The 16,100-nt window shown below is 48.3% G+C and overlaps 1 protein-coding gene across 5 annotated transcripts in view; it reads right to left on the bottom strand.

Annotated features, from left to right (window-relative positions):
* The window catches only part of SGSM2 (small G protein signaling modulator 2), a 174,155-nt gene that overhangs the window by 107,003 nt on the left and 51,052 nt on the right, over nucleotides 1–16,100 (bottom strand). For all 5 annotated transcript variants that reach the window (XM_060259242.1, XM_060259244.1, XM_060259243.1 and 2 more), the window contains exon 3: nucleotides 1,794–1,956. In XM_060259242.1, the coding sequence (XP_060115225.1) occupies nucleotides 1,794–1,956 (163 nt within the window). The remainder of the gene's footprint in view (nucleotides 1–1,793; nucleotides 1,957–16,100) is intronic.

Raw genomic sequence — 16,100 nt, 5'->3', positions numbered from 1 at the left:
AATTTTCATTTTAATTCTAATGCAACCCAGATCAAAGGTTTTCTGAATTTGTTGATTTTACTATTCTGCTATTGGATTTTAACTTTGTACCACTTGGCATTCCAAACCCCACCAGCTATATGTAGCACTGCTTACTGTACCTCATTCCTCGTCTGAAGAAGTGTGCATGCACACAAAAGCTTACGTTCTGAATAAAACTAAGTTGGTCTTGAAGGTGTAATCGACTCCTATTTTATTCTACTACTTCAGACCAACACAGCTGCCTACTTGGATTTAAATACTTAACAACACTCTAATCTGTAATTGAGAACAATATGTAAAATAACAAAGCCCACTCAACCAAGGAAAAATTCTACTAAACTTCTAGCCTAGGAGCAGAAGGATCATATTTCAATCCAGAGGAAGGCAATAGACATCCTGACAGCTAGAATATATTTTTTCTCCTTTTGGAATGTATTTCAGACAGGGGAGCATTGCTCTGAGACTTATGCAAGCTGGGGACTCAGGCTACCCAAAACCAGATATTATCAATCACCGGTCCAGCTCTGCTTCATTAAGATGGTCAAGTCTGAAGTGGCCAGAGAAGAATACTGTTGGCTGAGCCACACTTTTGGACTGGCCTGACATTTATCTATTTGTTAAGAGCAACCTGCTTTTGTACTGATTACTGCACCGTGTTACACTGTTTGTGTTATTACTTGTTAGTAGAATTTTTCCTTGTTTGAGTAGACTTTGTTATTTTACATATTGTTCTCAATTACAGATGTCATATACTTTAGTGTTGTTAAGTATTTAAGTCTTTTGTTATCCTGGGGCTTTCCTTGTATTTTGCAGCCACATAATTACTCCAGGTCTCCTTTGTTTGTTGATAGCCTCTAGGTGGTGGCTGGAGATCTGCAATTTCAACTGGTCTTCAGAGGACAGAGATTGCCTGGTGAAAATGGCTACTTTGGATGGTGGACTTTAGGCGTTAAACTCCACTGAGGTCCCTACACTTCCGAAGCCCTGCCCTCCCCAGGGTCCACTCCCAAATCTCCAGGTATATTCTCCCCCCAGAACTGGAAGAACTTTCCCTTTCCCACTGGGTCGGAGGTATCAGGCCAGGGCACCATATTGAATAAACACCGGGGGGGGGGGGGGGTTGAACCGCCTGAATTTTCCCTGGGCCAGCCTTCTAAAGGGATGTTCTGAGGACTCACCTAAATTTAAGAAGTTGTGAACTGACTTTCTGAATGTTTGGTCAGCAACTCTAGAGGTCTGTGAGGGCCAAAAAATGAATACCGCCAAATAAACTGAAACAGATCTAAAGTTGCCATCTGCTAGGTCAAGCCCTTGGCCTCTCAAGGTCAGGGTCATCCGCTCTGACTGGCAGCAGCTCTCCAGGGTCTCAGCCAAAAAAGGCTGCTTCTCCACACCCGCTGCCCATCGGGATTAAGCCCTGGTCCAACACTACTGGCAAGTCTCTGTGTTCAAAGTCTGCTCCTGAGATCTATTTCAGCTCACTGGAACGCCCCCCCGCCCCGCAACCTTGGGATCTGATGGACCTCTGGAGTCATAACTGTGGAGGCAAAGTTTTTAAGTCTGTATTTTAGCTGTTTTATATTGTAATCTTGTTTTTAATTGTTCAGTCCCTGCTAGAACCTGCCCTAAGCCTGCATTGTGGGAAGGGCAGGATATAAAAGGGAACACAATAAATAAATAAAAAGCCCCAGAAGTCTACCCTCCCCCCCCCCGCTGTCCTTAATCCCTGATCCCAGGCAAAGCCCAGCTCCTCCCCCCTCAAGGGGTCTCACCTGCCATCGACTTGTTGCACGAGGTCCTGCACTGTCCTGCACACCTCACCTGCCACGTCGCATGTCTTGCCCACCTTGGTGAAGAGGGCGGCAATCTTGTCAGTCCGCAGAAAGCCAGCTGCCCGTCGCTTAAGCAAGTGCAGAAGACAGGCTTCAACTGCTCCTGAAAGCAAAAGGGGGGTGGAGAATTATTGTGCAGGACCGTTTCTCTCCAGCCCAGCTTACCTCACTGGCTGAAATGAAGGATATTGTGAAATGAAACTAGCAAAGCTGAGACCCCAAGCCACACCTCACCAGAGCAGGCTCTGCTGGTTTCCAAGCTGGCTGCAGGAACCCACAGGAATCAATGGAGCGGAAGGCCCACAGTGGCAGTCCAAAGCACTGTCCATCTAGATTTGCATCCCAACCAGAGACCTCCCAGATGTCCACAAGCAGGATCACCACCCCTCTGGCCAAGAAAGCACTTCTCAAACACAATAGATAAGGACTGCTTTCTCCTGCTCCACTGGCTTGCAGAAACCCCACAAGAAGCCATCCATCCTCAGCCACCAGCCTGGGGGCCAAAATGGTTCCGCACCAGTTGAAGGATGGTTTGTAACAGGGGGGTGCTGATTAGTGCCAAGGAACTGGGGCCCCTATTCAGATTGGGACCATGGTGAGGGGAGAGAAGGGGATGCAGTCTTCCTCCCCCAAAGATTTCTCTGACCCCAAACGGAGGGGGGACTCCGCACAAACAACTTATAAAAAAAAGACCAAGGCTGAATTTTGGTTTCCCCTTTTTAGGATGCTTTCACAGGTGACCCACGTATACAACCTGGCAGCTCTTCACCAAAAGGAACTGCCTGGTTCTCCAGTGCTTAAACACACAGAGAGAGATGGGTTTACATCTGTGATTGACTCTGATTTATGAGTGATGACATTCAAAAGGATTTTTGGCAAACAGTATGGGAGACTCCAAGCTGCCAAATACTCTGCTCTGCCAAATAAAAAAGACCCTAATAAAATAAAATGGATTGTCATCTTTTACAAACAGGATATAAGAAGAAGAAGATGAAGATAAGAAGATACTGGATTTATATCCCGCCCTCCACTCCTAAGAGTCTCAGAGCGGCTCACAATCTCCTTTACCTTCCTCCCCCATAACAGACACCCTGTGAGGTGGGTGGGGCTGGAGAGGGCTCTCACAGCAGCTGCCCTTTCAAGGACAACCTCTGCCAGAGCTATGGCTGACCCAAGGCCATGCTAGCAGGTGCAAGTGAAGGAGTGGAGAATCAAACCCGGTTCTCCCAGATAAGAGTCCGCACACTTAACCACTACACCAAACTGGCTCAAACTGTGAACACTTGTGCTTGGCTGTGTCAACTGGTGCTAGAAATCTCTGAGGAGGAAAAATTGGTTTTCTGCAGCTTTGAAAAAGGAAGGAGGAAGTCAGACGCACTTGAAAAGATGGATTTTGTTTTCCAGTGGGCCAAAAATCTCTTTCACACACAAACACTGAAGAATCCCTGGTTGCCACATACAGAGCTTACCACTGTCCCCTTGGCCTCGCCCTGGCTCCTCCTCCAGGGTCTCGAGCAAAGATAGGACTCCCCAGCACCTGCTACCTATCGGGCCGCTGCCTGGCCTGACAACCTCTGCACAAACCCTATGCCTGGCCTTGGTGCACAGGGTGCGCTCTGACCCTGAGCCAAGAGATGGGGCTCCCAAGCAGAAGACTTCCAGGCGATCCTTGGGAGGGTAGATGCCAGTCCCCAGGCCCAGGACTTCCTGCATGCCCAGCTGAGCCAGAGCAGCCAGCCAGCCTTGTCCACTTGGGCTGGTAGCTGCTCTCCAGGGACTCAAGCTCAGGGTCTTTCTTATCACCACCTCCTTGGTTCTTTTGGGAGAAGTATTATGGGATCCCCTCAGAGTGGGGTGAGGAGGAAGTGGTCTAGGATAGAGCACCAGTAAGAAAGTGGCCTGTCTTTTGCTTAAGCCTCCCAAAGAGAGACAGGACTGGCAAGAAATGGGTAATGCCAGATTTTGCCATCCTTTAAAAATAGCACTTTCTAAGGACAGCAGTGAATTCCACTTAGGACAGCAGTGTTGGTCCACTGAAATAACTTCCCTCCCCCCCAAAAAGAGAGGAGTCTTGTAGACTGATTTATTAGCTTGAGCTGGAGAAGCTAATGCCCCAAGAAACCGGTGCGACTCTAAAAGTTCCGTCAGGCTCCTTTTTGTTTTCTAAATATACTGACACCAGTGTACAAAACATCACACCAGTAGCCAAGAGTGACGATGACCTTCCACAGCCTACCTAAACCAAACTGGGAATCCCAAGTGTGATCCTCTAAGGTCAGCCATCAAAGGACGCAAACACACATTTCAGTGAAATCGAGTATGAAGGGTGATGCTGGAAAGGACAGCAGGTGGTGAACAACAGCCAACAAACAGGAGAATATCTCTCTTTCAGCTCTATAGACAAGGAGGGAAGGAAGGGAAGGCAATCCTTTCCTTGAGAGAACACAACTTTCCTCATAGAATGTTCCAGAACACAACTGCATGGGACAAGCTGGCACATGCAGCCCAACTAGCATTTGTTTAATTAGATATCAAATTAGATAATGAAATATTTAAATACATAAATATTTACATATCCTGACACAGATCCAAAGCAGCTTATGACATTCTTGCTGGCTCCATATTCTCCTCCTAGCAATGGCCTTGTGAGGTAGGCAGGTTGGCAGAGAGAGAGAGAGAACATTTGGGCCAAGGTCAGCAGCAAGTTTCCATGGCAGAGTGGGGATATAAACCTGGCTCTCTCATATCCTAGTCTGACATCCCATGCCCTCCCCCTTCCAGCTCTCATGAATACAAACGCTGTTCATATGCTGTAACAATTACTATCCTTTGAAGGTCTTGTAGCTCCACTCAGTGGTGGATTGGCCAGGGTGTCAGCTTGCCTGATGGCAAGTGGGCTCTGTGGGCCCCTGATGAAGTGGGCCCCTTAAACATTAGCAAATATGTTTAAAATGTTAATGCCCTTTTAGTAGCTTGAAAATATAATAGACGTTCCAATATTATTACTGTAATGCAACTAAAATTTACATTCTATTACTATTTTAATGAAAAAAATTAATAAAACCATTTTGAGGATACCTTATATTTAAAAACATAATAAATAACTCTGAAAAAATAATTCTGATTTGGATTATATGGGGCTGATGCACATGTCATATACGTAGGTTCCTTATACTACTCTTTACTATGAAGCTTAGCTGGGAATCCCAGCCTGGGATCATGACGTGCAGCTGGAGTCAACTTATTGAGCGATTGCATACATTGCAAAGATAGCAAATATTTTTCATTGTGTCCCAGCTCCTTCCTTTTATTTTTCCTCTTAGATAGTGCATGTGTTTTCCCCTTGTGTTATGTATGTATTTTTTACTCTTTGTGCTTTTTCTTTATAAAATACCTTTATTCTTTATAAAATTGAGCCAGTTTGGTGTAGTGGTTAAGTGCGTGGACTCATCTGGGAGAACCGGGTTTGATTCCCCACTCCTCCACTTGCACCTGCTAGAATGGCCTTGGGTCAGCCATAGCTCTGGCAGGGCTTGTCCTTGAAAGGGCAGCTGCTGTGAGAGCCCTCTCAGCCCCACCCACCTCACAGGGTGTCTGTTGTGGGGGGAGAAGATATAGGAGATTGTAAGCCACTCTGAGTCTCTGATTCAGAGAGAAAGGTGGGGTATAAATCTTCAGTCTTCTTGTAGCAGGTGGAAAATATTATGCAATCAATAGGTCAAATGATATGCCATTGAAGGGTCAGCCCCTGTAGAAGCTAAAAGTAGATAGAGAGCAAGAAAAGTCCCCATGACGTAAAAAACATCCTTAGTTCACAGAACTAACCACTTTCATAGGGAATATTGGTAGTGGAAGAATATGCTATGCTTGTGGTCGGAAAAGAACCTAGTTAACGAGAATTCTACCACCTATGCAGGAAGTACTGTTGTTATGCCAATATGCTAATAAGCTATTTTATGTAACCTGCTCTGAGGGTATATATGTTTCCCTGAAAAGAATACGGACAGCTCAATTCTTTTGGTCACTAGACCATTGAGCTGTGACGCGTCAATAAAGTCTGCTTCAACTACCTTCATGGTCCCTGACTGGTTTTTGCTGGATTTTCCTGCTACATTCTTCTTCTGGTTAACCAGCCTGGTTTATTTGAGCGTTCTCAGGGAACAATCCAAGTACCGTATTTTTCGCACCATAAGGCGCTCCGGAGGATAGGACGCACCTTCCTCCTGGGAGGCGATCCACTGCCTCTTCTGCCGATCCGGCGTTTCCCCTGCGCCTGCCTGGCTCCATCTTCTTCAGGCAAGCGCTGGGATCGCTTCACGTGGCCCCACCGCAAACCCAGCGCTTTGGCAGCGCCGGCTGCAGAGGGGGCAGTGTGCTTCCTCCTTGCCTGTGTGCCTGGCTTCAGCTGTGATGTTTAAAGCAAGCGCTGGGATCGGAGAGCGAAGGGAGCGATCCCAGCGCTTGCTTTAAACATCACAGCTGAAGCCAGGCACACAGGCAAGGAGGAAGCACGCTGCCCCCTCCGCAGCCGGCGCTTGAGAAGCGCTGGGTTTGCGGTGGGGCCACGTGGAGCGATCCCAGAGCTTGCCTGAAGAAGATGGAGCCAGGCAGGCAGGCGTGGGGGAAGCGCCGGATCGGAGGAAGAGGCAGCGGATCGCCCCCCCGCCGAAGGTACGTACCTTCGGACCATAAGACGCACACACTTTCCCCCCCACTTTTTTTTGGGGGGGGGGGAGTGCGTCTTATGGTCCGAAAAATACGGTAAAACATTTGTGGAGATCTCCTAGTTACCCCCATCTCCAATTATGCTAATTCCCCCAATTAATTAGGGTAATTCCATTTGGGTAAAATTTTATCCTTATGAAACATACATTTCAAAAAAATTCACCTAGTCAATATAGCTTTTGATATTTTCATCTGTAATAAATGGTGCATTTTTTTTCTTGGCCATATTGATCTCCTGCGTCCCTGAATTAATTATACAGGTTAATTATACAAAAGACAATATTTCCTCCTTTGGGTTCTGCCTACAATTTTCCATGAGGTGTCATGCTCTGGGGCCTAGAGGGCAAGGAGAGGTCTACCTAGTGAGGCCTAGAGGGCCTGGGGAAGCCTGCCTCAATTGGCTAGTGGGACTACATCTCCCAGGATCCCTTCTCTCCCTCTGACTGGGTGAAAGCTGTTTCAGAGGAAAACTGACCAAGAGGAGGATGGGACCTGGGAGGAGAGGATAAATAGGCCTGGCCAGAGAGGGAGGCTGGTTCTCTCTAATAATAATAATAATAATAATAATAAACTTTTATTTATATCCCGCCCTCCCCGCCAAGGCAGGCTCAGGGTGGCTCACAAGACATGGAATGTACCATGATTATGATAAATACATTATACAATAAAATACATTTAAATAAATAATATGGCAGGGCAGTCGTGGCGGAGCGACTGGACATTGTCTGCAAAAAATTTCACAAAAGCCTCACAACCTATTTCCAATTCCTTAACATTTGGTTTGCCTTGTGGCAATGTGGTAAAGTTCCGAATTATCCTAAATAATTGTGCTGGGCGCGAATTTGCAGACTCAATCTTAGCAGCAAAGTATATTTTCTTTGTGGCCGTGACTGCCATCTCATAGGACCTCATAAACTCCTTATAAGATGTTCTAGCCGCTTCATCACGGGTACACCGCCATTGCCTCTCTAGCCGTCTAAGACCTTGTTTCAGCTGGCGTAACTCCGGGGTGTACCACGGAGCCAGCCTAATCCGAGGTCGTAGAGGGCGTCGAGGTGTGATCTCATCAATGGCCCTAAAGAGCCGGCTATTCCAGGTCTCAACCAGGCCATTAAGGGGATCACCAGAGGGCCAGGGATCCCGCAGAGCCGTTTAGAACCGTTCCGGGTCCATCTGGCTTCGCGGGCGAGCCATAATAGGCTCGTCGCCTAAACAGGTTTGGGGTGTCGTATCGACACGAGCCTTAAGGGCAAGGTAGTCCAACCATGGCACCACTTCAGTGGCTATATTGTCCACCGTAACCCCGGCCGCAAAGACCAAGTCTAACATGTGCCCGGCCTGGTGAGTGGGGGCTGTAACAAATGGAGAGAGTCCTAGTGTCGCCATGGATGACACTAGGTCCGCTGCCTGACTAGAGGCCGGGTCATCGGCATGGATGTTGAAGTCACCCAGGATTATCAGCCTTGGGTGCTCCAATGCCCAGCCTGTCGCCGCCTCGAGTAGGAATGGTAAGGTGCTGGCTGGTGCGTTATGCGTACGGTATACCAGCCAGACCGCCAACCCCTCTCCAGCCTCCCACGTCAGACCGGCACATTTGATACCCTCGATCCTTGGGGCTGGGAGCGCCCTAAAGGAGTAAACCTCTCATATAAATAACGCCACTCCTCCCCCCCCACCCGCTAGTCCGTGATTGGTGAAAGACCGAATAACCTGGGGAAGCTGTTTGTGAGAGGGCCACTGTGTCTCCCTCTCGAACCCAGGTTTCGGTCACGCATGCCAGGTCCATGTCCTGTTTGAGTAAAAACTCTCGAAGGACTGAGGTCTTATTATTAATGGACCTGGCATTGCATAACATCAATGACGCAGGCATGTTGTTCAACCTGACCCTACTACCTGTCACCGTTGGGATGGGACGCAGATTGGAGGGTGAACGAGCACTAACTTGTCTCGGTCTCCCTCCCTTGTATCGTCTGCTCCCACCGCCATACCTCCCCCTCCCCAGGAGCACTGGAATCCCTAGACCAGCCATTCCCCACTGGTAGTAGCCACTGTCTTAGCCGCCACTGATGTACAGCAATCACTAATACTCTCCAACCCACTCCGCCCTACTAGGTCCCAACAGTCAAATCAACTCAATAAAACCCAACCCTCAATTTCTCTTATATATTAATTGGTCAAATAAATAATTTAAGTCTAATGGCAATAATTAATTGTAAATCCCACCCTATTAAACATCTTCAATTTAATTCGCCAATAATATTCATATATATTCAGACCCAATAAATATAATAAATAACTCCAATGAGTTAATTAAAAATCAATTTTACACTAATAGTTCATGAGTGTGGAGGTAGGAAGTTGTTAAAGTGCAATATAGGTTCTTCCAGATTAAAGTAAGTGCAAGTGCAAGGAAGGGTGTTGAGTGTGGTATAATGTGAGGTAGGATGTTAAGAATGGTAAAGTGCAAGTCAGCACAAAGCCGAGCACTGGCGCTGAGGCAGTGCCGTGCCAGATGTAACACTGAGGGCTGTAGGCGCCCTACCGGGTGCAGGGTCCACCAGCCAAGGGTCCAGGTCTGGTGTTCTCCACGTGACCTGGTGAACCCAGGGAGGGCAGAGATCCCCCCTCGTGTTCCCCTGCCACGTAGCGAAGCTCCACTGTTCTCCTTGTGGAGATAACCAGTCCGCTCAGGGCCCCCGCTTTGTCCATGCACCTGGCTGCTTTCATGGGCTCTCCTCCTCAGCAGCGGCACCCTGGCTTCATCTGCCGACACCCCCACGCTTCCTCTGTCGGTGCGCCTCTCCTGGTGCCCGACCATGTCGGCAGCTCGGCGCCTCGGTCGCTGTGACCGCCTTGCAAACATCCCGGCCCCACTCGCTCTGCAGGCATCGATTCCGCTCGTCTCCAGCCCCACTCGTCCTGCAGGCGTCGATTCCACCGCCCGGCCGCCTCACTCCACCCAGCGACGCCGGCCCTGTTCGTCGTTCTATCGGCTGCCTCCCAGTCCACAGCAGGCCCCACTCACAGCTCGTTGGCAAACTCCGTCCACACCAACACACACTGCAAGACCCTCCAGTGCCTCACCTCCCTCTCGGCGACGGGGACCAACCCGTCCGGATTTTATCATTTTTAGGTGGCTGGTAAGCAGATAAGAGCCCTGTTTTCAGGTTGTTTCCAAGGAGCTCTAACACCTGAGCTCCTGGCTCGCCGCCATCTTTTTTTGATCTAGCATGTTGAGCTGGAGGGCAGCTTCAGCAAGAGAGTTTTCCCCCTCACCTGGAACTGGGGTGAGTTCATACAATGTTAATAGAAGTAGGGAACGTTAAGATATTTGTGTTGGGGCTGTTTATTTGATTTCTGCCACCTGTCCTGTTTTTCACCTTTTACCACCACACTGAAATTATTGTTTATAACCCACTATTTGTTTGAGCACTACGAATAAATATTTATTTATTTATTTAGTGGACTTATATCCCGCCCTTCTCACCGAAGTGTCTCAGGGCGGCTCATAGCATAATAAGTCATACAATTCGATTTAAAACGTTTACAAATACAATTAAAACCATAATTAATAAAACAAGATAAGATAAAACCAGCGGTCTATAGAAGCATTTTATTCCATCCAGAGATGTTCTCATTATCAGTTAGGTGTTATAGGCCTGCCGGAAGAGGGCTGTCTTACAGGCCCTGCGGAACTGCCCTAGGTCCCGCAGGGCCCGCACCTCCTCCGGCAGCTGGTTCCACCAATAAGGCGCCGTTACCGAGAAGGCCCGATCCCTGGTGGATTTTAGGCGGGCCTCCTTTGGCCCAGGGACTACCAGCAGGTTTTGTGAACCCGAGCGTAGTACTCTCTGGGGAACTGTTGTTGTTGTTGAACTGCCTGGGTCCTCACGTCTTTTTGGTCACAAATAAAAGATTTTGCTGATAACGAAGACACAAGGGTTGGATGGGTGCTGTGGGCCCTCCCAGACAGACCTTTACCACAGTGCTGGCAGCCAGCAGAAACCCCCCCCCCCCTGGTCCCTGCCAGGGTGTGACATGAGGTCACACAGAAATCTAAAGGTCAAATGCCAAAACAACAGAGGCTAGTCCAAATGAGCATAACCTTCAGGGATACTGCCAGGGCAAAAGCATCATGTGTAAAATGTGTAGCACTTGCCCACCATGTGTACTAAAAATTCTGGCATCCAACAGACTTAATGACAAGGCATGTAACCTTTATGAACTTTATAAAGTCATCTGCACACTATCAGTTAAGTCCAATGTGAGAGGACATTTTCAAAGCTAAAGATCATAAAGACAAGGCTAAGAAATTCACAGTCTGAGGAGAATTAGATGCAGAAGCAATTATTGACAGATTAGCAGAATCATCTAGTGAATTCAAACGATTGCTCTTAATAAAGTGGATTACATGAAATATGCTTTTGAACTAGCTGTTAATGTGTAAAATGTTCAGTACAAGCAAACTATTTAAAAATATCCACTATTTATTTCAATTAAAAATTCAATTATAACAATCTGTATTTACATTTAGTATCTACTGTATACTACTGGTAATATGTATAATACATGTACATTGTAATTACTAAAATATACATTTATTTTGTAAAAGTTTTAATTGTACCTTTTCCCCACTTATATATTTTTTGAAAATTTTATTTCTTATAAAAATGATAGCCTTATAGTTGTGGGTAGGCCCCCTTTGTCTCCTGGCAACCAATATTTTTAAACCCAGTCTGCCACTGGCTCCACCCCTCTTCTTTTAGCCACACCCATCTTTAAAATCTTTAGAATCACAGAGTTAGAAGGAGCCATACAGACCATCTAGTCCAACCCCCTGCTCCATGCAGGATCAGCCTAGAATCACAGAGTTGGAAGGGACCTCCAGGGTCATCTAGTCCAACCCCCTGCACAATGCAGGAAACCCATAAATACCTACCCCAAAAACATCACAGACAAATAATCATCCAGCCAATAAAGGGGAGCTCACCACCTTCCTAGGCAGCTGACCTTTCTTTAGATGATCCATATATTAAGGCATCCCCATTAAGAAACAGCTCTCTGCATCTGGCACCCTCCCCAACACACACAGGCACCACCCACCCTGACCTGCCCTCAAAATTCCCCATGTGCCCTCAGCCTCTCCACAACTGGGGATCCCTGCCCAGAAGCAACCAACTGTTCACAACTGGGTTTGGGCAAAGCAAGCCAGGAAGTGAGCAGCTGCCTGCCTGCCTTGAGGTGGTTCCCCCCCGCCCCATGCCCACAGACCAACCCATGCAAGCCTTGCCAACCCGCTTAATTGTGTTGCTGCGTCCCTTTGAGGAACACCCCGAGCCAGAATACAGGATCTGTGCCTCTCACACAGCAGACTGAAGCTGCCACCTGCGGGAGTGGGGAGAAGGGAGTGGGGCCGCTTCACCTTCCAGGCTTCCCACCCACTGCCTGGCCACGAGGCCTGGCCTTGCCTGCCAGTCCCAAAGGGGGGTTGGGGAGAATTGAGTCCATTTGCCAGCTAAGCCAACTGTCACTCGAAAGGAGGAAAAGCTCAAAACTCCCTCTCAGATCCCAAAATGCATCCTCACTGTGTTCCTCTGACGTCCTCTCAGGGAGGGCTGTAGCACAAGGACAGAATGGGACTTGAACCCAGAACCTCCTGCTTTGTCAGCTGCAGTCCACAGACCATTTGGAGACAATCACAGGGGCTCTTCTGCACTGGCCAGACTTGCTCTTGGAGCTCTAGTTCCTCCAGCTGCAGCCCGTGCAGCATGTTGATTTACATGGCAAAGAGGCTCTACCCAGAGTTTCGCTATGCGGGACACGGCTGAGAGGGCTGGGCTAGGATCTGGAGACCCGGGTTCAAATCCTCACTCAGTCATGAAAGCTCACGGGGTGAAGTTGGGCCAAACACACTCTCAGCCTGGCCTACCTCAGAGGGTTGTTGTGAGGATAAAACAGAGGATGGGGAACAATGCTACCCGCTGCTATGGGTCCCGCCCCATGGGGAGAAGAAGGAGAAAGAAATGAAGTAAATACATTTCCAATGCAGTTGTGGGAAGCTGATTCAGGACCAACATCAGGGTGTGCTTCTTCACAGAGAGTGTAATCAGTTTATGGAACTCACTGACACAGGATGGCCCATCACTCAGATGGCTTTAAAAGGAACAACCGTGCAGAAGTCCAACCACAGCAATTCTCTCTTCTTTTTTAAACAAATGGGGGGGGGGTGCATGTGCACACACCTGGAAGTCATGGTGAGTGCTGGGGACTGCCCCCTACTGGGAGCATGGAGAATATTCAGAGAGGTGGCTGAATAAAGGCCTGCCCTACCTCCCAACTGCTGGTATTCCAAGGAGGTCTCTCATCCAAGTACTTGCCAGAGTCCACCCTGCTGAGCTTCCAAGACCTGACAAGATGGGGCTTGCTGTGGCTCTCCAGGTCAGGACTGACAACAGCAGTTCTCTATGAGAGCTAAACAGAACCTTCATGTTCAGAGGCAGTAACCAACAAATAGCTGCTGACCTGTGTGTTCGCTAGCTCCCCCAACTGGCCACAGTTGGAATCAACAGACCTGCCTCAGCTTGACCCAACAAGGCCCTTCCAATATTCTGGTCTTCCATGCTAAAAACTGTGGATTGAACCCAACTAGCTTGTCCGTGGGTCAAAAGAGGAGGAAGTGTCCCATTCAACCACCTCAAATGGGGTGCAGGCTTTCTCAAGAAGGACAGCTGGGGAAGACTGGCCAGGCACAGAAGATGGAATCCTTCGCTGGGAAACTTTGTCAACAATTAAGACAAATCCAAGCATCTGTTAAGAAAGGAAGGTGAGCAGAACTGCAGCAGCAACAGGAGGACATTTATTCAGGAGTTTTTGTCTTGATTTTACACAAAAGGCTATCTCCCCTCCCTCCCTCCTTCCCTCCCCCCCCTCACTTTTAATGTACTCATCGGCTGGAGATCCATGAGGCACTGCAGGGGTCAAGGCAGCTGAGTTCTGGAGAAGCTTCTGGGCAAACCCCTGATGGCCGACACTGTCATGCCCATGCCCTGGCCCAGTCCCACACTCTGAGCCTGACCTACTTCACCAGTTGTTGCAGACAACAGATGTAAAGTATTCCTAGATGCTCAAGGGCAGGCGGAATCTGATACTGTCAAAATCTTATCTACAGCTCAAACAACCACCAAAACCATTTAATAGAGCATGGTAAAAATGCATCCCAAGCCCAAGACCCATCCAGGTCAGAGATCTTCCAAACAGGAAAGTTTGAAACCTCCCTTCTGGAAGGCCTACAGGGTGAGGGAGTTCAGCGGGAGAGCTGAAAAGGCCCTCCCAACAAATCTGACCTTGACAGCCACAAGTTCCCCCAAGAGAGCAGCATTCTTGGACCTCAAGGACACTCCACTCCGAGTCTCAGAGTGATCACAATCTCCTTTATCTTTTTCCCCCACAACAGACACCCTGGGAGGTGGGTAGGGCTGAGAGAGCTCTCCCAGAAGCTGCCCTTTCAAGGACAACTCTGCGAGAGTTAAGGCTGACCCAAGTCCATTCCAGCAGCTGCAAGTGGAGGAGTGCGGAATCTACCCGGTTCTCCCAGATAAAAGTCCGTGCACTTAATCACTACACCAAACTGGCTGATATGGGTAGAGAGAGACCTACAGATACCCACCCACCTTGTCCTCCTGTAAACCAACAGGCACCATCAGCTTGCATGGAGGCTGGGAAGAGTGTTGCCTCATGTCCAGGTGGTTGCATGCTATAGCCAACAGGTTTGGGGGTTAAGCAACAGCCAATGCAAGCAGGGCTGTGGCCAGAATCTTTTGCCAAAAATGTTCTTTAGCCTTCGAAGCCAGCTGGCTCCAAGAGCGCCTCATGTTGCTAAGGAACAACAGGCTGCTGTTGTGTTTTTTTTTTAAAGTGCTCCATCAAATATTAATGAAACACATTTAGCAAGCAGCCCAGCAGATGAGGCTTAAGTTGTTCCTACATGTTGCAGCCAACCCCCAAGGAGCTTGCATTACTGCCTGCCTTCCCTGCCACCCACCCCCGGGTACTGCAAAAAACCACAATCCTGTTGCAACAGCACTCTGCTCAACAACCAGTCAGCAACAAGAAGCTTTGAATGGATGCCAACCTGGGCCCAAATGTTGCCTGCCTGCTTGCCGCTCAAGTGGACAGATGACACTGCTCCAAGCAAGAGGTCCTTAAAGCCGAGATGCTGGGGACTGAACTTGGTTGGGACATGGCCGCTCTTTGTTCTACTGAGACATGGCATTAGTCTTTAAGGAGCCACTGGACATTTGCTTTATTCAGTCCTCAGGAATCCCTCACTGCTGTCTTACAGCTCTCCTGGATGCTTTTGTGGGGGCCCTTTTTTAAAAAGGAAGCCTGCTCAGGACTAGCCTGTGTGAGTGCGGAGTGTTGTTCTTGCCCCTGACTTACGGCCACCCCAGGCAGGGACAGAAGGCAAAGAGCCCCCTGTAGCCAAGCTGACTCCCTCTGGAGTGGGGTGAGGGGTTTGATTTTCCTGTTGGCAGCACTAATGGCCAAGGCAACAGGTTTGGTTGGCATCTCTGGCAGTGTGGGCAGGGAGGGGGACGGGACAGAACTGTCTTCCAAATCAGGCAGCCAGAGGTTCCTAATTGTGTTTGTAAGAAAGCAAAATCTAATTATTTTTCTCTGCATAATTTTCTCTCTCCTCCTGCAGAAACCTCTGCAGTTGTCAGAGCAGCAGCAAACACACAGCAACTTTCTTGGAGCTGGCTCTTATAAAACACACACTGACACACACACAGAGGTTGCTTGTATAATCAAACAGAAGAAAATGCCACTGAATCTTCTGAGAGCTAGCCGATCAATCAAACATATACACTTCACTGTTGTAGTTAAAATGCCTGAATGTTACAGAGTAACATCCTTCTCTTTTCCCTCCATCTACAATAGATTTGAAGTTAGAACTAGTTCATATATCACATTAACCCTTTTCTACCAAGGAGCTCACAGCGTCCTACATGTTTGAACCCCTCCCATTTTATCCTCACAACAACCCTGTAAAGTAGGCGATGCTCAGAAATGGCAGGCCCAAGAGCACCCAAGTGAGCCTTGTAACTGAGCTGGGATTTGAATGTGGGTCTCCCAAGGATGAAGAAACAGACTTCACAAGAGTGGCAGATCCTTTAGAACTCACTGAGGATTCCACTGAAGATTTTCTATTTTGATGGATCCAAATCCCAAAGTATTTCACAGGTTGATTTCTCCATAGAGCTTAAAGTGCTGTTTTTATGCATATCAGACATTAAGCCCCAGCCATTCTGATTTAATTCAACTGACTTTATATCTGGAACAAGTTCAGCTTTACTGACAGATAAGCTGTCTGCTGCCTCCCCTCCGTTCAGAAGACACTGCTCCAAGGCAGCCAGGATTTCCGTCAGCATCCCCAGACCCTTCGGCCTGCCTTTCTGACTCAGACCCTCCTCTACCTACAGCTGGCAGAGCACCACAAATCCCCACCATGAATGCTGTCTC

The sequence above is a fragment of the Heteronotia binoei genome, chromosome 18 (genome assembly GCF_032191835.1).
Source record: "Heteronotia binoei isolate CCM8104 ecotype False Entrance Well chromosome 18, APGP_CSIRO_Hbin_v1, whole genome shotgun sequence".
In the NCBI taxonomy this organism is placed as follows: domain Eukaryota; kingdom Metazoa; phylum Chordata; class Lepidosauria; order Squamata; family Gekkonidae; genus Heteronotia; species Heteronotia binoei.
Note: the sequence above shows the minus strand (reverse complement) of the source record. Positions and strands in the feature narration are given on the sequence as shown.